At 44.0% G+C, this 23126-nt stretch overlaps 1 protein-coding gene across 3 annotated transcripts in view; it reads right to left on the bottom strand.

Annotated features, from left to right (window-relative positions):
- Positions 1 to 2415: 2415 nt before the first annotated feature.
- The window catches only part of LOC136176660 (beta-defensin 103A-like), a 174784-nt gene continuing 154073 nt past the window's right edge, over positions 2416 to 23126 (bottom strand). The window contains exons 1-3 of one of the 3 annotated variants that reach the window (XM_065947124.1): positions 3745 to 3864; positions 3320 to 3483; positions 2416 to 2662 (exon numbers count right to left, since the gene is read on the bottom strand). In XM_065947124.1, the coding sequence (XP_065803196.1) occupies positions 2517 to 2662; positions 3320 to 3377 (204 nt within the window). In that variant the 5' untranslated portion in view covers positions 3378 to 3483; positions 3745 to 3864 and the 3' untranslated portion in view covers positions 2416 to 2516. Of the gene's footprint in view, positions 2663 to 3319; positions 3484 to 3588; positions 3630 to 3744; positions 3865 to 23126 lie in introns of those variants that run through there. The other 2 variants (XM_065947125.1, XM_065947126.1) reach the window with 2 other exon arrangements.

The raw sequence follows: 23126 nt of genomic DNA, 5'->3' as shown, positions 1-23126 counted from the left end.
ACCCCTCTCTATATCTGGTCCTTGTCCTAGAAGTTACTTGACTGTGTGCCACGCTTAGTCACTCAGTCGTGTCTGACCCTTTGTGACCCCATAGACTGTAGCCTGCCAGTCTCCTCTGTCCATGGGGATTCTCCAGGCAAGAACACTGGAGTGGGTTGCCATACCCTCCCCCAGGACATCTTCCCAAACCAGGAATTGAACCTAGGTCTCCCACATGGCAGGCAGATTCTTTACCATCTGAGACACCAGGAAGCCTGTCAGTTAACCAATATAGCCTCCTGTGTTTTCTTTAAATTAATGTTTCCATAGCATATCTGTTGTCTCAACAGTGAAGAATCTGCCTGAGATGCAGGAGATGCAGAGACATGTTTTTGATCCCTGGGTGGGAGAGATTCCCTGGAGGAGAGCATGACAACTCACTCCAGTAATCTTGCCTGGATGATTCCATAGGGGTCACAAGAGTGTTGGACACGATTGGGTGTCTAAACAACAGCAGCAGCATATCTGTTTTCATCCTTTCGTTTTAAATCCATTTGCCTTTATATTTGATAGCTCAAGTGGGTTTTTTTTTATAGATAATTGATATCTGATTCTTGTTTTTGTTGTCTTTTTTCTTTTTTTTTTAACTGAAATGATCATCTCTTTCCTTAAGATAGTGTCTAGAATCTTAGCATCGCAGTTTATCCCATAAGGCTGAACCAAAATTCCATCTAGTATCATAGACTTCATTTTTCAGAGCAGTTTTAGAATTTAATGAAAGGCACAGTGTTTTCCCCTATGCTATCAGCAATTCCACAGTCCACAGAATGGCAAAGAGTCAGACACAACTGAAGTGACTTAGCACACAGGCACACAGCCCTGATCCTGAAGCCCATTACTGGTTTTCTGTCCAGAAGTAAAGATGTCTGCACTCTCTGAACTTTGACCCCTCTGTCTTCGACTCAGAAGAATTGTTAGTCTGTTTGGGTTCTTGTTCTTGCTTTAGGCCTGGAAATCTGTAGAGGCTGGAGATGTCATAAGTCTCACTTCACTTGTTTTCTTTTCTTTTTTTTTAAATGGTTGAGCACAGACATTTAAAAAATTTAATTAGCTACTTCATTAATTTGGCTGCCTTGGACCTTAATCATGGCAGGCAAAATCTAGTTGCAGCATGTGGGATCTAGTTCCCTGACCAGGGGTGAACCCAGGCCTCCAGCGTTGGGAGCACAGAGTCCCAGCCCCAGACCGCCAGGGAAGTCCCTCACCTCACCTGTTTTCTGCTCTCCTCAATTACGGTCCTGCATTGCTTGTGCCAGAGTCTGAATCAGTAGTTTCCCAGGTTTTGCCTGGTTCCTTAGTTGTGTACTGTAGGAGGGCAGCATACAGTCCCAGCATGTCCTTTTTTTTTTTTTTTTTTTAATGCTGAATTGTGGGGGTCCAAGTTCTTATTTGAGTGTTTGCCCTTTCTTCCTGAGAACTCAGTTCCTTGACTGGGGACTCTTGTTGGGGGTGATGGGCCTGCCACCAGGTTTGCTGGAATCATTTTTGTATCAACCTCCAGAGACCACTAAATAGTTACAGTGCCTTGGAATTTAATTCAGCTCACATAAGGGAGGACATGGCAACCCACTCCAGTATTTTTGCCTGAAGAATGTTATGGACAGAGGAGCCTGGTGGGCCCCAGTCCATGGTATTAGAGTAAACACTTGTTGAGTAGCTTTTCTGTTAAAACACTTGGGCCAGGAGTGATTAAGTGATGAAGTGCCCTTCAAAATCCTGCAACCAAATATGGAGATTGGAAATATGCAAATGTAGTGAATGTAAAAATTAAGCAGGACTCAGAGATGGAGCAGTCAAATCAGAACCCTTTTAAAAGGAAAGATCATATTTGTTGGGGAAACAAATATGTGTTTTTAAGAAGGAGGTAGAATTTGAGGTGCCCCTGAGAGATGGGTTTGGAGACATAGCTGCAGGAGAGATTTTGTCCAGGCCTGAGGTCAGTTAGAGCAGAGGCAAGAGTGAGAGGAAAGCTGAAGGCAAAGTCGAGGAGAAGACAGGGTCCCCATGACTCTGAGCTGGAAAGTGCTCAGAAGGACCTGGGATGACCCTCAGGGATGCCCTGAAGTTTCAGAGATGGATTTGATGGGGAGATGCTATGACAGATGGACAGACTGCGAAGCTCAGATGGGTGACAGAAGGCAAAGGAAGTGTTTCAGAAAGAACAAGTGGTCCAGCCTCATTGTGGGGTGAAAGTTGTGAAAGAGGAATAAAATCTGACCATCTTTGGAACCTCAGTTGAGACGTTCATGTGGCTTCCTCTAGGGATTATACTTTATTTAGTTAAAGGGGAGTCATTAACACTTTCTAAGTTGCCTGTTTGGTAACAACTAGCACAATAAACAGAATGTTAAAAAATAATCATGAAAATAATCAAGCTTCTAATTTTTTGTAAAAAGTCTTTAATTTGATTTGGCTTCTGGAGTCCATAAGGAGGCATTTTCCCACTATGCTACTTTCTCCTCGTGTTGCTGGATTTTTCATTTCTTCTTCCGGCAGCATTTTCGGCCACTCAGGGAACAGCGGCCTATCTGTTCCTCCTTTGGAAGGCAGCCAATCAGAGCACACCGGCCGCTTCTTATTTTGCAATAATACTTTTGTAACCCGCTTATGATTCTGCCATTGCCTGCGGTGAAGAAACGGAGCACACGAAAGGTTTTAGGAAGGCCAAGGTGCAAGTCCAAGGCTTTGGAATCCCTCTAAGTTATCTGTTGCCATTTTTTGTTCTTTTATGTCTTTTTCCTTTTTCTTTACCATCTGGAGTAAAGAAGGTGGGGCTAGCTACTAACAATGATTCTGTGGGTCAGCTCAGCTGAGAAAGTGGTGTGACCGTGGCAGCCCCTTTGTGAACTGACACCTGGGAGGCAGGGGCCACAATGGTCCCCCGGGTCCTTAAGAGGCTGAAAGACTGTACCTCCAACCGCTAAGCTAGTCAAAAGGAACCTGTGCTTCTGTCCTCAGATTAAGTTCATTTTTCCTGTTGGCATTAAAGATTTACATCACTTTCTTCCTGTCTCATGAACAGGTATAATAATCCTCCCATGTAGGGATGGTTTGTGAGCTGATTAGTCTCTTAAGAGTGAATCAGAAGGGATGGAGACCCTCCTTTGAGCTTCTTGATGGTCTTTGTCAAAAAAGAAAAAAAAAGAGAGAGAAACTGGTAATGTCTAGTTCCCATACAATAAATCTACTTTATCTAAAATTCCCAAATGAATGGAGAGGGCTGACTCTGACTGACAAATTCTCAATCCATTAAGCCCTCTCATTTCCCAGCGCATCTTACCTGGAACAGGCAGCAAGAACAAGAAGAGCAACGCAAAGAGAAGGTAGTAGACCCTCATGGCTGGCTGGCTTCCCAGGTGAGACTGGACAGGACAATGTGCTCGCTCACTTTATAAAGGCTCCAGGTCCGCAGCCATGGGGAGAAGCATTCATCAGCTGCAATTCCTGTAATATTACTGTGATGACAATATGATGTATTTCCTGAAGCTTCATGCCAAGGTCCCTTACAAATCAGACCACGCCCATTCCCCCCAGGAGTTAATTACAAACCTCAGGGAGACTCAGAGCCTGATGTGAGCACAGGCCTGTTCTGATGCCTCTGAGCTCTGGGTGCTCGTGTGGGGCTGGCTCATGTCTGACTGTCTGAGACGGGAAAGACCTGCCCACTCCTGGATGCAGTCCTGGGGCGTGTAGCTGGGAGCTCACCTGTGTCCACTGTGGTCTTCTATGCTTTTGCCTTCATCCTAAAGTCCTGGGAGAGTCTGAGCCCCATCAGTCCAGTCTAAGGCTGGTGTATTCAGAATCTAGGTGTAAAGTGGGGCTGGGTCACGCCCTGAGCCTGCATGGATACGCCCGAAATGGAATCAGCTTTTAAGTAGTGTGGGAAGGGAGGGAAAGTGGGATGCATTCCAGAGACTCTGCCCTGTGTCCTTGGCCTGTGATGGAGTGCTCAGGTCAAACACAGCTTATACTTTACTGCGGTCTGAAAACCACCAAATTCATGAGTCAGGAAGGTGTCTCATTTTCCCTCATCAGAGAGAGATGGATGTGTCCTCACTGATGTGTCCTCACTGATGGTATCCAGGCTGATGTGTCCTCACTGATGGTATCATATCACTCCCTCTACAAACCAGAGACTTTAGAAGATATATTTATGCCCCCAGTTCCAGCTGGATCATGACATTCAAGGAGGTTGAGGATCAGGGATTTCCACTGGATAGAGATTCGATGTTTAGGAAGACAACTGCCTTTTAAAAAATTATTAGTCTTAATTAAATTTACGGACTCTGATCACAGGGTTATACTCAAGAGGTTATTTTCTTGGAAGCTGAAGTCCCCATGGTGGTGGTTGGCTATTACTTTGTGTGAAAGCAGTTGTAACAGATCCACCAGGGTTCTGGGGTGAAGCCCAGGGTCTAGGACTGTGGGTTCAGACTCCTGTTGTACATATTGGATTCTGTAAGCAAACTCTGAACTCTTACCATAGATAAAGTACCATGGGCTTGGGGTAGGTGAGGGGATAGAAGGGTGAAATGCAGAGGGGCCAGTTCTGCATCTTTCTCTCAGGGAACTCCCATGTAGACTGACACACAGCCAACTAAACCATAGAGAGTGAATTTTAACAAAAGGCCGTAATAGGGGTGCACAGGACCATGGAAATGCAGAAGCAATGTAATTCATACTGAAAGGCAAGTTTGAAGCAAAGATTTAAGAAAAATTTGGAGTAATTGCACTTCATATCTTTAAAATCTAACTTTCCTCATCAGTTCAGAATATGAGACAAAGTAGGCATTTTTATATTAATTAATTAAATGAAATACAGTTGATGTACAATATTTTATGTTACAGGTGTACAATATTGAGATTCATGCTTTTTAAACTATAACATATTGGCTAGATTCCCCATATGTTGTACTATATTTCTTTGTAGCTTATTTTATACATAACAGTTTGTAGCTCTTACTCTGCTACCCGAATGTTGCCCTCTGCTCCTTCCTCCCCACAATGGTAGCCACTAGTTTGTTCCTTATATCTGTGAGTCTTCTTTTTTTTTTGGTTATGTTTGATAGTTTGTTACATTTTTTATATTCCACACATACCCAGCTTCACAGGTCATTTGTCTTTCTCTGTCTGACTTATCTCACTGAGCATAATATCCTCCAGTCCATTCAAGTTGCCGAAAACGGCAAAGCTCTGTTATTTTTTATGACTGAGTAGTATTCCATTGTGTACAAATGCCACATCTTCCTTGTCTATTCATGGACAGGGAGGCTGCTTCCATGTCTTGGCTACTGTAAATAATACTATAACAAACACTGGGTGCATGTATCTTCTCAATTAGTATTTTTAGTTTTTTGAATATATACCCAGATGGGTCATATGGCATTTCTACTTTTAGTTTTTTGAGAAACCTCCATCCCATTTTCTATGGTGGCTGCACCAATTTGCAGTCCCAAAGGCAGACACGTTTAAATATGGAAGGAGCTAAGTGTGGCACTGGCGGGCACTCATACCTGGTCTCTCGTGAGATAAAAGAGAGGGTGGCTGGGGTGTTATAGAGAATTAGAACCAGCTCTCAGCCCAGGCTCAGGGCTGGCATCATCAGAGCTCCAGTTACCTGCGATGACATACTTTTCTTGGAGACCAGACCTCCACGTGAACCCTGAGTCTAACCTGTCCCTTCAAAGACAGGAGACCTTTCTATAGCAACACAACTGTTTAATCAGAGGTTCTCTGAGAGTGGAAGCCACGTTTTCTTGTCAGCTAATTTGGAAGCTGGGTGCTGGGGAGTGGGCTATGGCTATGGTACCTGCCCCACTCACAGAATGAATTTTGAGGAACATTTCTGTATATTAAGATGTTTCTAAAAGTTGGGTGGAACTTTTTGTGGTGGAATATTCACACATCAGAAGAGTGAGACTGTTCACTTCTCTACCCTGGGGAACCACTGCTAACTCTGGTTTGCCTCCTTTTTGTCTTATTGTATCATTTTATGCGTCACAAATACTTCTGGCCTCTCAATTAATAGGTGCACATTTACTGTTGAATAATTAATATATACCTATAAGTCTGACATTGACAAGAACTGGGGCCATGCCCCAGGCCCAGGGGCTTGAGTCTCTGGGCTCAGAGATGCAGACCCTCCCAACCCTCCTGCAGGACCTGCTGGGTTTTTTCCTGGTGACTCTGAGCCAGCATTTTTAAAAATTTGGTGTTGATTAGGTTGAGAGAGGAGAGACTTATTTTCTCTCAGATCAGACTTCTCCTAATCTCCTCTAATCCTTTTTTTGTTTTTAACTCTGTTTTTGAAATCTGGAGCAGAGATTTGGTTGATCAAAGTTTCTGGTCCAACAGAGACAGACTCACAGACTTAAAGAACAAACATGTGGTTGCCAGGGGGAAGGATGGGGGAGGGCGGTGGGGGAGTTTGGGATGGACATGTACACACTGCTGTATATAAAATGGATAACCAAGAAGGTTCTACTGTATATCACGGGGAACTCCGCTATATGTTATGTAGCATAACATAACATATGGATGGGAGGGGAGTTTGGGGGAGAATGAATACCTGTGTATGTATGACTGAGTCCCTTTGCTGTCCACCTGAAATTATCACAGCATGGTTAATCGACTATATTCCAATACAAGATTAAAAGTTTAACTTAAAAAGTTTGGGGCCCAAAGGCAATACCATGTAATTCTCAGTGCTATCGTTTATTATCTGGGTTTACTTGAATAAGTTTCATAAACTCTTTGACCATCTGTACCTCAACAATAAAGTACAAAGAGTAATAAATATTCTGTTTAATCCACAGGGAAAGTCCTATGAGTTAATGATATGAAATTGGCTTGTAAACTGCAAATTACCATGTAGCCCGTGGATCACCCATGTGGCCCTGGGGAGGAATGACCAGTGAGGGCTGGTGAGCAATAGTAAGACAGCTTAAAGACTGTGGCATGGGCTCCTCACAAGGGAGCTAGGACTTCCCTTCTTTATCTTAATACAGTCTAAGTGGGACTCAGTCACTCTCCTCTGCAGCCATTTAAAATGGTCATGACCACTGCTATTTGTCAGCAAGGATAAGCATTAACCCAGTTTTGCAGATGAAGAAACTGAGGTTCAGAGAGGTTGAGTGACTTTCCCTGGGCCACCCAGCTAGTTAATGGCAGTGTTGTAGGGAACTACATGCATTTCCCACGCTTTCCTGCCTCTAGGCACCATGTAGATTTGCCAAAGGGAGAAGACACCGGTAGAAAATGAGAAGGCAGGAACTGGTAAGAAGCCAAGGTAATCATCTTCCTGAGCTTCTGAAGGCATCTCCTCTGTGCTTCCAGTTTTGGCCAGAATGCTGCTTCATCCGAGGGCCTGGCTTTCATCAGGCAGGTTCACCAGGACCCCAGCTTCTGTCAGGTGCTCCCTGTCCCAGGCTCTGGGAAGGTTACCTCCTTTCTCACTCTGTCCCTCTGGTCCCAGGGATAATAGTGTCTTTATGCTATTGCAAAAAAATTTTTTGGCCGCACCATGTGGCTGTGGGATATTGGTTCCTGAATCAGGCCCCGGGGAAGTGAGAGCTCAGAGTCCTAAGCCCTGGACCACCAGTGACTTCCCTGCTGTTGCAAATTATGAGGTGACTCCCCATACATTTATTTGATTTTTCAGCTCTCCGATCACCTCTATAACCAATTGTCTATAGTAAACTCCTCCCTTTTGAGGTCCTTACATTTATTTCAACTTATCATATTTTCTTCAGTTGTTGAATTTTGACTGTCTTCTAAGACCGCAGGGCTTCCCTGGTGGCTCAGATGGTGAAGAATCTGCCTGCAATTCGAGAGACCCAGGTTTGATCCCTGGGTCAGGAAGATCCCCTGGAGAAGGAAATGGCTATGCACACCAGTATTCTTACCTGGAGAATCCCATGGACAGAGGAGCCTGATGGGCTACAGTCCATAGAGTTGCTAAGAGCTGGATCAAAGTCATGCTCTAAATCATAGCAATATTGACGTTCTATTCATTCTTCCCCTTGTGGTGGCGATACTGTGTTGTCTCCAGCTAGAATGACACTTGGCTACACTCTCCCTCCTATCTACTTTATCAGAATCTTAAGATTCAGCATCCAGTGGGAGCTTTGAGACAATGACATGGAGTTGCCAGTTGCTACCAACTTATTGTGGTCCTTTGTTAAAGCATGTCAGAATTGTGTGCTTTCTGTTATAGGTGTGTATGTGAGGCAGTTTCTAGAATTTCAATTTATCACTGTTATTTTAGCTTAATTAATTTTCTCCAAAAGAATCTAATGAAGAAAACAGGAGAAATAAAGCCTTTCCTTAACTATGTAACCATAGACTGCCTTTTGGGCTTCTCAGGCGGTACAGTGGTAAAGAATCTGCCTGCCAGTGCAGGAGATGTAAGAGACTCAGGTTCAATCCCTGGGTCAAGAAGATTTCCCACTGAAGGTAATGGCAACCCACTCCAGTATTCTTGCCTGGGAAATCCCATGGACAGAGGAGCCTGGCGGGCTACAGTCCAGGTCACAAAAGAGTTGGACACGATTGAGAATGCAAGGAAACATAGACACCTTTTACTTCTGGGGGAGTGGCAAATTGTAGGTGCTCAGTCTGGGGCTCTTTATGGAGGTATTTAGTTTTGTTAGTAGTTTGGCCTCCGTGAAGGTTGAAAAATCAGCTTAGCACTTTGTCCCATCCCCCTGCTTTATGCATTAATATATCTGCCTATCTCCCAAAGGATCTGAACTGCTTTAAAAGATATTGTCTTCCCTTCAAATTCACACCAGAGAACTACAGTTCAACATGAGGAAGTGGACCCAGCGAGAACAGGCTATATCTCACACTACCTGACTGAGCTGTTAGTCTCCACCAAACCCCCTGGGTGTGGACCAGTATTTTATATCATCTTCAGACAGCAAGTATTCTTGGCATTCTTGCATATTCCAGGCATGAGTAAACATTGCTGACCCTCTAAGATTTCTGAAAATACTCTTGAACTGTGAACATTTTATTTGACATTTCGCTTCATCCACTGTATCAAAATAAAAGGAAATATCAATAGAAGGTGAAGGGAGGAAGTAAAAAGAAAAAACAAGTGTGGGAGTGAGGGATGCCTGGATCACCGTGAGTCATGGACTCGTGATCTGGTTGATGAGGCTGAGCAGAATCAGAGGCACACTGCTCTCCTCAGGAGCCAGGGCACATGGTGTGGAAACAGAGCAAGTCAGGGAACAGTCAATAGTCTAACGTGGGCAGGTGGACAGCATGGGGACAAGCCTGCCTTGATTCGGAAGACAAGGGGACCATGACAAGAATTCATGATGACGTAGATCTAAGACATAACTTATCTAACATGCTGAGGTCACCAACGTCTACCTCCACACCCACCATGCCTGACCTTCATACAGCTATCCCCTACTCCTCTGAACGTGGACCACTGTAAGCTAGCCAGATCCACTGATTCCTCACCACTGCCTTGATTTGATAAAGTCTTCAGGATTTTACTCCTGGGTTCAGCAGACACAGAGATACTTGTTAGCTTTGAGAAAGGGCAAATAAACTAACAAAGTGAGTCCACGTCCATAGTCTGCATTAACTCTGCATAGAGAGCTCCTCTAGGTGCTACTTGAGCCACAAGTCCAAATTCTATCAAATTACCCTAACTGACTTTGCTTCAAGTGATAGCTGTGCTTACTTGAAATTGCCTAAGAATATTACAAGAAGAAAAAATGAGAGCCATTGCATAGGGGAGAGAACCTCTCAGGACAGAAGAGGCAGAAGCTTATTTTGTCTCCATTATCAAACTTCCTAAGAGTGGTCTATACCACTACATATTCCCTCAACCTATTGGTCCTAAATTTATTGCTTTCTGGCATCTGTTTCAAGAAATTCGTCAAAGGCACCCTTTCCAAGTTCAAAAATGACCTTGACATCGCCAAACCAACGGTTTCTTTGTCTGTAATCCTTTGACTTGATTTCTTTTCAATATGTGATTTGTGGCACTATGTTCAGTTTTGAAACCTGTCCATCTACTTCAACTCAACATCCAGAAAACTTTGTGGATGGTTAATCTATATTAGGACCTTGGGGCATGATGACTTAAAAGATAAAAGACATACACTTTTCATATCTGCTCTCTTTTGATGGTTGTTTTTGATTCATTATGGGACTTTTCTTTTTTCTGTTCTCTAAGCCTCAAAGGGCTTCCCTGGTGGCTCAGACCATAAAGATTCTACCTGTAATACAGGAGACCTGGGTAGATTCCCTGGGTTGGGAAGAACCCCTGAAGAAGGAAATGGCAACCAACTCCACTATTCTTGCCTGGAGAATTCCATGGACAGAGCAGCCTGGTGGGCTACAGTCCTTGGGGTCACAAAGAGTTGGACACAACTGAGCGACTAACACTTTCACTTTCACTTTCAAGCCCCTAAAAGAGAGTATCTTCAAGAATTTAACATTATCATAATGATGATAATAATGATGATCACCATCATGATAGCTGATATTTGTTGAGCACAGACATTTTTTGTCCCAGATACTCTGCCTAGAAGTTTATATGCATTTATTTCATGTGAATCGTGCAATAATTCAATAAGGTTAATATAACTTTCTGCATTTCATATATGAAGAAGCCACAACATAGAGAGGATAGATAAGGTACCCCATCATCTTTATATATTGAATATTAAAGTTTTACTTCTGGTCCTCTTATTGCTGCACATAATCCCTGGGATGTGGATTATCCATGTCTCTATACAGATGGCTTCCATCTTTATCACTACTCTGGACCACTCTCTCAATTTTCTGATCTTTACATCTTTTTAAAGAGCACTGCCTCCAGGGACCCTATCATCACCTCAGCATGTAATCTTCCATCATCTTGGCTTTTCAATTGCTTGGCAATAGAAGGCGGAAATTAAAATCTTTCTGATTCTTCTCTTTTCCCAATTATTCAAATGCAATCTGTGTGTCCAGTCAATTCATCCCACACGTGTTTGCATAATGTATTAATACAAAACCCAGACTAAATGCCAACTCTTCCTGATGCTGGCCACCCTGGCTGAAAGTGCTTGCTCCTTACTTTGCATTCATGCAGGGCATATTTTGTAACACACTTGGAGCTACTGCCTAACTCCTTAGTAAATGTCATATCCTATCACTATTTGTGGACCTTTCTTATCAGCTTTAATAGTGCCTTTTTATTTGTGTCCTTGTGTTAATGAGAAAGTACTCATGTCCTACATTGCTTTCATCCTTGGAATAATTTGAGGTATTTTCAACTAAGAAACTTAGGGAAAAAAACTATTACAAAGGAGAAATAATACCAGAAGAGTTAGGAAATAGAGATTATCAGCAGGTAATGCAAAGTCAACAAAGGATTTACAAAGGAAAACAATCCGAACAAATTTACATTTTAGCAAACAAAATTTACAGCAAATATAATACAGGTTAGAGGATTATGAGGCTAAAGGTCAGGAAACTAAGAGCTGAACTGAGGACTGTTTAGTTACCCCCAAAAGCAATGGGATAAAGAGACAGACTTGAGAGCGAGAAGCACCTAAGAGGTAGAATACGAAGTTGGTAGGACTGAGCATGCGAGAAGGAATTAGGAGTGAGACAAAGCAGACTCGGGAGACCACCAGTGTTCTGCACAGGGGACAGGTAAATGGAATTGTCATCAACATGCAGAGATAATCAAGCTGGTGACTCCCGGTGGGCGTGAAGGAAAACACGCTCTGGAGAGAGAGCCAGGCTAGAGATGTGACACCTTTTAACAGGCTCCAACTTGTTCAGGAATCTGAAGGCTTAGTAGTGATGGGGAGTAGTGTGCATTTTTCCAGAGTCTAAAATCACACCCAACAAGGTGGGTCTACTCTCCTGACTCCTGAGGGCAAAATCGAGGATAATACCTCAAACATTCATGTAAGTCTCCTCAAAGATTTCCTCCTACCCATCTGACAGCAATGTTTTCATTCCAAGTAGAATGAAGTGTGCAGGAAGCTTTACTTTCTGTTGATACTTTTATACTTTAATCCGATTCTTTGTATTTCACCCTCAGCCGCAGTGAAAACTTACCTGACAGCAACTCTTGCCACTAGCCTACCCAGTCTGCTGGCTGCTTCCTCGAGCAGGAATTTTGGGGTACAGGTGGTCCTTAGTAAAAAGACATGTAGTAAACTCATTAATGGGTAGGGACTGCAGGGAGGAAAAGAGGAAACCTCAGGGAAAACTTGTGAAAACATAGGGTTTTTGCCACTAGTATATAAAAACTGAAACTTGAAATGAACCTGTCGGCTGTTGCTAAAATAAGCTATGGGAAACCATCTAAGACTTTACACATAATGACTGGCACCTACTGAACTGTTACGTACTTAGCACTGTAATTCTTGCTATAATGCACTTTTTGTGACCCCCCCCCCAAAAAAATGCACTTCATTTGTGAAGTCAGTGTTACAATCTGGATTTTAAGAATAAGGAAATTGAGGTTGAGAAAAATGAAGTAAGCTGGTAAAATTCAAGTTTGGAGTTCAGGCCCATTAGGGTCATGGGCATGCATGCCCAGTCAGGTTTGACTTTTTTGTAAGCCCATAGACTGGAACCTTCCAGGCTCCTCTGTCAATAGGATTCTCCAGAATACTGGAGTGAGTTGTCATTTCCTTCTCTGGGGGATCTTCGCTACCCAGGAATTGAACCCAAGTCTCCTGCAGAGAAGGATCTGGGGAACTGAAAAAAGGTCAATTTTCATTCCAATCCCAAAGAAAGGCAATCCCAAAGAATGCTCAAACTACTGCACAATTGCACTTATCTCACACCCTAGTAAAGTAATGCTCAAAATTCTCCAAGCCAGGCTTCAACAATACGTGAACTGTGAATTACCAGATGTTCAAGCTGGTTTTAGAAAAGGCAGAGGAACCAGAGATCAAATTGCCAACATCCACTGGATCATTGAAAAAGCAAGAGAGTTCCAGAAAAACATCTATTTCTGCTTTATTGACTATGCCAAAGCCTTCGATTGTGTAGATCACAATAAACTGTGGAAAATTCTGAAAGAGATGGGAATACCAGACCACCTGACCTGCCTCTTGAGAAATCTGTATGCAGGTCAGGAAGCAACAGTTAGAACTGGACATGGAACAACAGACTGGCTCCAAATAGGAAAAGGAGTACATCAAGGCTATATATTGTCACCCTGCTTATTGAAGATATATGCAGAATACACCACGAGAAACGCTAGGCTGGAGGAAGTACAAGCTGGAGTCAAGACTGCCGGGAGAAATATCAATAACCTCAGATATGCAGATAACACCAGCCTTATGGCAGAAAGTGAAGAAGAACTAAAGGGCCTCTTGATGAAAATGAAAGAGAAGAGTGAAAAAATTGGCTTAAAGCTCAATATTCAGAGAACTAAGATCATGGCATCTGGTCCCATCACTGCATGGCAAATAGATGGGGAAACAGTGGAAACAGTGTCAGACTTTATTTTTCTGGGCTTCAAAATCACTGCAGATGGTGATTGCAGTCATGAAATTAAAAGACACTTGCTCCTTAGAAGGAAAATTATGACCAACCTAGACAGCATATTAAAAAGCAGAGACCTAACTTTGTCAACAAAGGTCCATCTAGTCAAGGCTATGGTTTTTCCAGTGGTCATGTATGGATGTGAGATTTGGACTATGAAGAAAGCTGAGCGCAGAAGAATTGATACTTTTGAACTGTGGTGTTGGAGAAGACTCTTGAGAGTCCCTTGGATTGCAAGGAGTTCCAACCAATTCATCCTAAAGGAGATCAGTCCTGGGGGTTCATTGGAAGGACTGATGCTGAAGCTGAAACTCCAATACTTTGGGCACCTGATGCGAAGAGCTGACTCATTTGAAAAGACCCTGATGCTGGGAAAGATTGAGGGCAGGAGGAGAAGGGGACAACAGAGGATGAGATGGTTGGATGGCATCACCAACTCAATGGATATGGGTTTGGGTGGACTCCGGGAGTTGGTGATGGACAGGGAGGCCTGGTGTGCTGCAGTTCGTGGGGTCACAGAGAGTCGGGCATGACTGAGTGACTGAACTGAACTGAACTCCTGCATCTCCTACATTGCAGGTGGATCCTTTACCCACTGAGCCACCTGGGAAGCCCCATTAGGGTCACAGAGAGTGCTAAATATGTATTTTACTACTTGAGGTCATTACAACTATGCTTTTTGTATCCATCTTTTTGTCAAAGGTTTTGTGAGTAGGATTTCCCAATGGAAGGGTGAATGACCGTATGTGGTGGAAAATGAGCAGAGAAGGACCTGGGGAACTGAAGTTAAACCTCATCCACTCGACCCAAACCATAGAGCTGTTTTGAGATTTCCCATTTAACTCTCTTATGGAAGTATTGGGCTTTCCAGGTGGCGCTAGTGGTAAAGAAACTGCCGACACAAGAGCTGTAAGAGATGCAGGTTCAATTCCTAGGTTGGGAAGATCTCTTGAGGAGGGCATGGCAACCCACTCCAGTATTCTTCCCTGGAGAATCCCAGACAGTGAAGCCTGGGAGGCTACAGTCCGTGGGGTCGACACGACTGAAGTGACTCAGCACGCCAGCACACAAATAGAAGTACCACTGTGACATTCATAATGCCAGAGCCCCATGAGAAATTTAATCAAATGATGAATTTGGCATCTCCATCTCGATATTCCATATTTTCAAAAATATCTTATGATTGCATACATCAGAAATCAGAAAACTGGGAATTTGCTGGTGGTTCAGTGATTAAGACTCTGTGCTTCCATTGCAGATTGTATGGGTTCAGTCCCTGGTTGAGGAATGGAGATCCCACATACCGTGTGGCATGGACAAATTTTTTTTTTTAAAAAGAAACCCAGAAAACTTTTTCTGTAAAAGCCTGGACAACACGTAATTTTAGGCTTTGCTGGTCATATGCTTTTTGTTGCAACCACTCAATGCTGCAGGTAAAGTGCAAAAGCAGTCATAAACAATATATAAATACATGGGCATGGCTTTGTTTCATAAAACTTTATTTATGAAAACAGTTAGCAGCTGGGTTTAGCCAGTGGGCTGGCTCCTGCAATGTATTTGTGAGATGAGTATGTAGGTGGCCTCTGGAGACACCTACCCTTCTAAAGCTGTGTAACCCCCATTTGTTGCCTGTGGCCTGGCCTCACTGACTCACTTCTAACAAACAAAAGTGATGGATGCCACTCCCGAGATAAGAGGAGAGTGGGCTCAGTTTTGGGTGCCCACTTGCTCTCTTACTTGCTGCCATTGAGGGAAACCAGGTGCCATGTTTGGAGTTGTCCTGAGAGGCCCATGTAGCCAGGAGCTGAAGACGGTTTTTCGTGGGGACATCCAGTGGGAACTGACTCTTAGTCTGACAGCCTGGGACACACCAGCTCCTGCCAACAACTCCCAGAGTGAGCTTAGAGATGAGAGCTTTCTAATGGAACCACAAGTTGGCTGATGGCCGAACTGGAACTCCATGAATGCTTTGATTGAGAAGTACCTTAGCTTAGCTGCGATGGTTTTCACAATGCACAGAAATTGTGAGATCCCATTTGCTGCTTTCAGCCATTAAATTTTGAGGTCATTTGTTACGCAGCGATGGTTAATTACTATGGTGAGGCATTCTACAAACAATGCTCTATGGGATCTGGAGACGAGCTTTTCGGTCTCAAGGTTTTTGACAAATTTACTGTGTGAATTTAGGCTAGCTGCTGACCCAGTGTGGGCCTTCCATTTCCTCTCTGCCTGCCGAAGAAACAGGAATCATGCATTTCTGAGGTTATTATAGGTTTAAATCTTCATAGTTCATTTAATTGAGTCAAACGGATTTCTGCCTCTGAGCCAGAGTTGTGCATTGGCAACCCATGGGTAAAACACAGCATACTAGCTTATTGTGATATAATTATGAGCATTTAAAGGACTAAAGATTCTGCAGAAGAACCCAGATTTCTGGCATTTTTCAGGAAAATTCAATGATTTAGGTCATATTTTCATACTGTAACTTCAAGGAGTATCCAAAGATCTCTCCCCCTTTATACAGAATGGGACCCCCAGAGTAGGGTGGGACCCTCATGAGTCATTTTTCACTGACCTGTCTCACTTAGTCATAATACCTGGCTCTGAAGGGCTTTAGGAAGCTGCTTAAATTATATTCCGTCTTGCTTTGAGAGCTCCCCTGAAACACAGCAAAGGTGTTCTCTTAACCTTCTGCTTATGTCTGAGGCCAGGACATTGCCCATATAATGCCTCAGTCTACCCTTTGTGAAACCCAGCTGTGTCATGATAGCTGGGTCCTGCTGCCCAGACCTCAGGGAGACTCGGCAGGTTGTGCATCTGGTCAGTGCCTTTCCTACGTTCTCTCTCCCCACCACAGATCTAGAAGACCTCTCCTCTCTCCCACAGCCTTTACAGGGAGACACATACACACACAAACACACACACAGAATGACAGAACTCACTCTAGCTCAGGTGAAACCTGCGTGTGTCTTATATTCCCTCTGCTCCTGATACATCAGAGCCTGAAAAACTTCCCCCTTTGCCACTTCTGGCAGGTCCTTACCATTCCTCTTAAAGGATGTCATTTATCCTCTAACAATCTCTGTGAAAAGAGAGTTTCTGTTCTCTCTTCTTTCCCATTCTTTCTCCTTCTCCTTCCTTCCTTTTCACCACTCTACTTGATAGTCATGGGCACATGTTTCTATTTATCTGTGCAGTTTGCGTGTATCTTCTTCTTTTGAGCACTAGGGATCAGTTCATGAAAAATACAGTCTATATAATATATGTATACATGTACCTGTTTAAATTACTGTCTTAAAATGTGTTTTGTTTTGAGGGTGTTTTTGCGTTTGGCAATAAGCATTTCACAAGACATGTCTGTTTTTGGAAGCACTCTGGCCCAGGGCCAAATCTTGGGTTTAGCTCTCTGGTTATGTACACATATTCACAGCTTACAACACCTGTTCAGACCTGCATGCCCAGCTAAGGAATTTGTCTACTGGATGACAACCTACAAAAATTGGGGGGGAAAACCAACGAAATCTCTAGATGTTTTCAAGCACAATGCACATTTTAGGAAAAATAACTGATAATGGCCTGGACTTTATTCTCCTGGAGATTGGTGTTTTGAGTCACCAGCCTGTCCTATATCGTTGTGACTATGATGGCTCACTGAACAAAAAACCTCCGGGGTCTCTAGGGCAGGATGCACTGCTTTCCAAAGGGTCACATTTGCCTCTAGGGCAACAGAGAATGAGATAGTTAAACAGTATCCCTGACTCAATGGACATGAGATTGAGCAAACTCCAGGAGATGGTGAAAGACAGGGAATCCTGGCGTGCTGCAGTCCACGGGGTCACAATGAGTCAGACACGACTAGGCAACTGAACAATGGTGGTGGGTTCTCTAGCTTCTTCGGAACTGGATTTTATTAGAGACAGTGATGCTCAGTATCACAGGCTGTCTTGCTCAGCTGCCTGAAGTTTCTGTTTAAGTCTCACTTCAGGGACCCTTTTGAGTTCTGCCTCTTCCCTGGGGAAGTGTGGAAGCTCCAGATACCAGCTTGCAGAGCCCCTGCAAGACTGCACCTTTTCACTCAAGACAGGAAACCATAACGTGTTCCCAAATCTCGTTCACCTCCCCTGTGTGTCTTGGTCTTGTTTCTCTCTGCCTCTATTCTTCTGTCTCTGTGTTCTTGTATCTGTCATGGCCTGGTTCCTCCCTCCTTCTCTCTCTCTCTGTCTCCCTGTGTGTGTGTTTTCCCTCCGAGTGGTCTCTCTTTCTCTGCTCTGGAGGACATCGCCATGGTCTCTGGGTCTCTCCATGTCAGAAGTCTCCTTCTGAGTGTTTCCAGCTCTGAGAACCCCCTTCCGCACCCAAGGGAGTTTCCTGACCAGGAAATTTCCTTCTCCGGCCAGGCTGACGCCACCAGGTGATTGTGGGAGAGCGTGACGAGAACACACAGACCCCTCCTGTCCATAAACCTGGCCACAGAGCTCCGTAATGACGCATCCTTTGGAGGTTTTGGGAAAGAGATAACAGATAAGAATCAACCCTCATTTTCTGTGGGGAGAAGAGCTCAAGGTGGGAGTCATAGCTCATCTCAGACTAACTATTCTCAAAACCCAAATGAGCCAAGCATAGGACCGTGAGTGGGTCTTCTCTCTATATGAGGAAATATGACCAAGTTGACATGGTCAAAGCCACGCTTTTAGGGGAGTTTGTTTACTTTTTAAAAACAACTGTTTTCTAACGTACATTACCATATGTAAGACAGATAGACAACGGGAATTTGCTGTGTGGCTCAGGAAACTCAAACAGGGGCTCTGTATCACCCTAGAGGAGTGAGATGGGAGGGGATACGTGTATATTTATGGTTGATTCATGTTGGGGTTTGACAGTTTACAACAAAATTCTGTACAGCAATTATCCTTCAATTAAAAAATAAATTAATTTTTTATGAAGAAAAAAAAAAAGAAAAAAAAATAAAAACAACTGTTTTCTAGCTTTGTTATTAATAGTCAAAAAAATCTCCAGACTTAAAGGGATCTTCAAGTTCATGTAATAAAATACTTTATGTGATGGTTAAATCCTGCCTTTTTTGAACACTTCTAATGTTAGTGAACTCACTGTTTCCAAGAGGATCCCATTTAACTTTCAGCTGCTATGTCTATTATTTTATATTTCTCCTTATTTTTAAAAATTTATTTATTTTAATTAGATGCTAATAACTTTACAATACTGTAGTGGTTTTTACCATACATGGACATGAATCAGCCATAGGTATACATGTGTTCCCCATCCTGAGCCCCCCTCCCACCTCTCTCCCCTTCCCATCCCTCAGGGTCGTCCCAGTGCACCAGCCCTGAGCACCCTGTCTCTTGCATCCAACCTGGACTGGCGATCTGTTTCACATATGATAATATACATGTTTCAATGCTATTCTCTCAAATCATCCCACCCTCGCCTTCTCCCACAGAGTCCAAAAGACTTTTCTATACATCTGTGTCTCTTTTGCTGTCTCACATATAGGGTTATCATGACCATCTTTCTAAATTCCACATATGCATTAATATATGGTATTGGTGTTTTTCTTTCTAACTTACTTCACTCTGTATAATAGGCTCCAGTTTCATCCACCTCATTAGAACTGATTCAAATATGTTCTTTTTAATGGCTGAGTAATATTCCATTGTGTATATGTGCCACAGCTTCATTCCCCAAATCTTGTCTCATTGTTCCTGTCTTGGTTCCTGGTTCTTAAAAACCTCCCTCCCTTCCTTTTGGTTACTTTCTTCTCTTCTCATTTTCTTTCTTTTTAGTCTGACTGTGTCCTTTTAAAAAATTTTTTTGGACTTTTTCATTTTTAAATTTGAGGTATAGTTGACATATAAAGTTGTAAGATCATGATGTGGTTCAGATGGTAAAGAGTCTGTCTGCAATGCAGGAGACCCAGTTTCCATCCCTGGGTTGGGAAGATCCCCTGGAGAAAGGAATGGCAACCCACTCCAGTATTCTTGTCTGAAGAATCCCATGGATAGAGGAGTCAGATGGGCTATAGTCTAAAGGGTCACAAAGAGTCGGACATGACTGAGTGACTAAGCATACACATGATACCGACATTATGATGATTCAAAATATGTGAACATTTTGAAAGAATTCCCCACCCCCCATCCCACATCTAGTTAATCAATACATTCAGCGCCTCATATCTAGATCTTTTTTGGAGGTGGGGGTGAGAAACTTTTTCCTGGTTTCCTTTCTTCCTCTCTTTTGAAATTTGAACACAAATTTCAAACTTGGCCAGAGTGGCAATGAGTCAGGACCAGCTGCTCAGACTACAGTGATTCTGGGGAGAAGTGAATTGGGTTGCACCTCCTTTCTTTCCCCAAGAATTCTCACCTTCAATAGAAAAGTTCTTTTACCTCCAAATTAAAGCCCTGTATTGGTTCCCTGAAATCTTGTTGAGGAAACTAGAGACTCAAACAAGTAATTAGGGTTTCTGGAGGTCTTGAGAAGTCTATAGGAAGAGGATTTCAGACTTTCAAACTTCCTGGCAGGCAGGAATGGACATTGAGCAAACTGGTGTCAGTTCATGTTCGGATCTGAAGAACTAACTTTGAATCAATGTCCCCCTATTAGCAGGGGACTAATTATCTGGAAGAGGTAGAGGGGGGATTTCCTGGATGACAGTTCCTGGGCTGGGGTTTCCTGTTAGACACAAATCTCTGTTCTCACTCTTTTTATCTCCACAGATGCCATCAAGTGTAAAAATGCACCATTTTTTTAATGCATTAATTAAAAAAAAGTTGAACTATGAACAATGTATTTTTATCACATGGACTCTTAACTTTACATTTATTGACTGAACTCTGAAATTTGTTTAGACATAATTACTTATTTTATTTTATGCTTTTATATGAGTTTAAGAAAAAAAAAGGTGTTTCCGTATCAAGAATACTGTTTATGTTAAGGAAGCAATTCTTATAAGACTGTTTAACTTGGACTTTTTTCAAGGACGCCAACACCCGTTAGGAAAACTTTGATGGTGATATATTTTTAATCTTAAGTGAAGGTGTCAACGGAAAGTTTCTAGTCAAAAACCAGAACCTAACGTCTTTTCTCAAATGGCACTTCCGTAGTTGGTTATTGGAGCAGGGGTGCAGGGCTTGCACAGGGATGCATCAGCTACAGAACCAGGAGGGGTGGACCAGGTACCACAAGATCCTCGCCCTCCGTGGGGGGTCACCTGCTCAAGCCCTGTGGTCCTCAGGGACATCTTGGCAGCATTTACGAATTACATGTGGCCCCCAAGGCACCAGCTATAGGGTCTAGCACCTGAAGAGGAAAGCTGCTGGAGTGGGAAATCCTGGAACGAGGCTTTCTGCCATCTTGGGGTTCCATCCTTCTTTTCAAGAGGAGCTGTCTCTCCACCAAATTCCTTTCCCAAGACTCACGGTGTCCTCCCTGCACAGGAGCAGAGGGTGGAGATGTCCGAATGACGGGGAGCAGGGGAGGGCCGGCCGGGCTCCGGGGATGTGGGTTCCCACGCTGAGCCAGCCTGGGGCTCCCTGGCTCCGCTGAGGCCTGACCAGCTGACGGCTGCGCCGCGGTGACTCACAGAACAAGATGTTCAGGTGTGATGCCTGCTGCAGGTGTGGTGCGGTTCCAGGTGAGCACCACAGGAAACTGGAAAAGCCACACATTTCACTTGTTGTTGTCACTGGGTTGCTCCTGTGAGGAAGCTGGGGGAGCTCAGACCAGCTCGGACCAGCTCTCAGTCCAAGTCCAGGCAGGTGTCCTCCCTCTTCAGGAATCGTCTTCCCTAGCCCTGTGTTCCTCAGGGACATCTTGGCAGCATTTAAGAGTCACATGTGGCCCGCAAGGCACCACCTATAGGGTCTGACGGATTGTCTAGGGTGGATCCTTAGCTGACTCTCTAAAGGCACCTGAGTGAAACCGTTGTGTATCCAGACTGAGAACCAGGGCCTCAGGTAGAGAGCTGGGGTTCCCGGGAACCCCCGCCAGCAGTTCACTACCTTTCCCTGCAGTCACATGACTGCTGGCACCACCACAGCCACCCAACAGGTAAGGCTCCGAGTGAGTGTTCCACTCACTCGGAGTGAGAGAAGTTTCAGTGAACCCTGATAAACATCATTTCACCACATGAACCCACAGACGCCTAAAAACCTGTGAGAGGAAAGGCTGGCCCTCCTCCTCAGAAAGAGAGAAGTCGCCCTCAGAGGAGACGGGTCACATGATCCACTTCACGTCAGACAGACATGCATATTCTGGAGGATATCTCTCACTGTTGGGGGCCAGGGGAGGTGGGCTCGTTTGTACGGAGAAAGAGCGGTCTGAGGAGAGATGTCAGATGGGCAACACCCCATTCCAGACAGAGAGAGAGCATTCCCTGAGGAGAAACTTGGAGTCCTGGGCCTTGACCTCAGGGAGGTCAGCAGCTCTCGTTGAAGACAAGGCCTGGTGCCTCACTCTTGTTCTCAGACACAGAGACAGGCTGCAGACTCCTGAGTTTGGAAGCTCCTTACTTCACCCCCAAGTAACAGATGGAGCCTGGGACCACGGTGGATTTCTGAGCTTCTAGGGGCCTGGGTTTCCCTGGCTTTTACGTACACGATCATGCATCTTCTGAGAAGACGGCACTATTGGCGTTTCATGGAGGAGGAATCTGCGGGCGGTTCCGGAAGAGGAAGCTTAACAGGCTGAGCTAGTGCAACATGACTGTGAGCATGTATGGCCTGTGGCCTCACACAAGAGCTAGTTTGAACGATTTTCTTTTTTGTTGGGGGTGGTGGTGTTAAATTTTCATCTCAGTCTTTTACTGCTGCATCGCCAAGGACAGCGTGATTTTTCAGACAGCACAGAATTGCTCTGGGAAACAAGCAGGTGGCATCTGGCCTGAGAGATTTCTCATGAGATGAGCGTACTCACCTCCCCCGCACAGAGTTCCACAGGTGGGATCTGGTGGCAAAGGTCATCTTCAGAGGCAGGTGAGGGGGCAAGCCCCTCACTTTTCTCTGTAGTTTGTTGTTGTTTAGTCACTGAGTTGTGTCTGAACCCAGGGACTGTAGCACACCAGGCTCCTCTGTCCATGGGATTATCCCAGCAAGAATACTAGACTGAGTTGCCATTTCCTCCCCGTGGGGAGGGAGTCAGATCTTCCTGACCCAGGGATCAAATTCACCTCTCTTGTGTCTCCTGCTTGGCAGGCAGATTTTTTACCACGGAGCCCCCTGGGAAGCCCCTCTCAGCTCTGTCTTCAAAGATCCCAAGACGCCGGGAGAGCAAGTGCCTTCATCTGAAGAGTCCAGATGAACATGACAAAGATGATTGACATTCAGCTGAGGGACTGTTTCACCCATGAAGGGTTCAGACACCCTCTCATGTTATAACTGTACAGAGAAAGAGCTTGTGTAAATGTGTCCATGTATATGCATGTCTGTATTTTCATTACTAAACTGCTCCACCTACAGGAATTCAAATACAATATGTACTATTTCCACATTGAAAAACAATCTCAAATCACTCTCCCTGTGTCTTATTTGAATCAAGAAGATTCCAAC

Source organism: Muntiacus reevesi, chromosome 10, assembly GCF_963930625.1.
Source record: "Muntiacus reevesi chromosome 10, mMunRee1.1, whole genome shotgun sequence".
Taxonomy (NCBI): domain Eukaryota; kingdom Metazoa; phylum Chordata; class Mammalia; order Artiodactyla; family Cervidae; genus Muntiacus; species Muntiacus reevesi.
The sequence above is the reverse complement of the archived record's forward strand: the minus strand, read 5'-3'. Positions and strand labels throughout refer to the sequence as shown.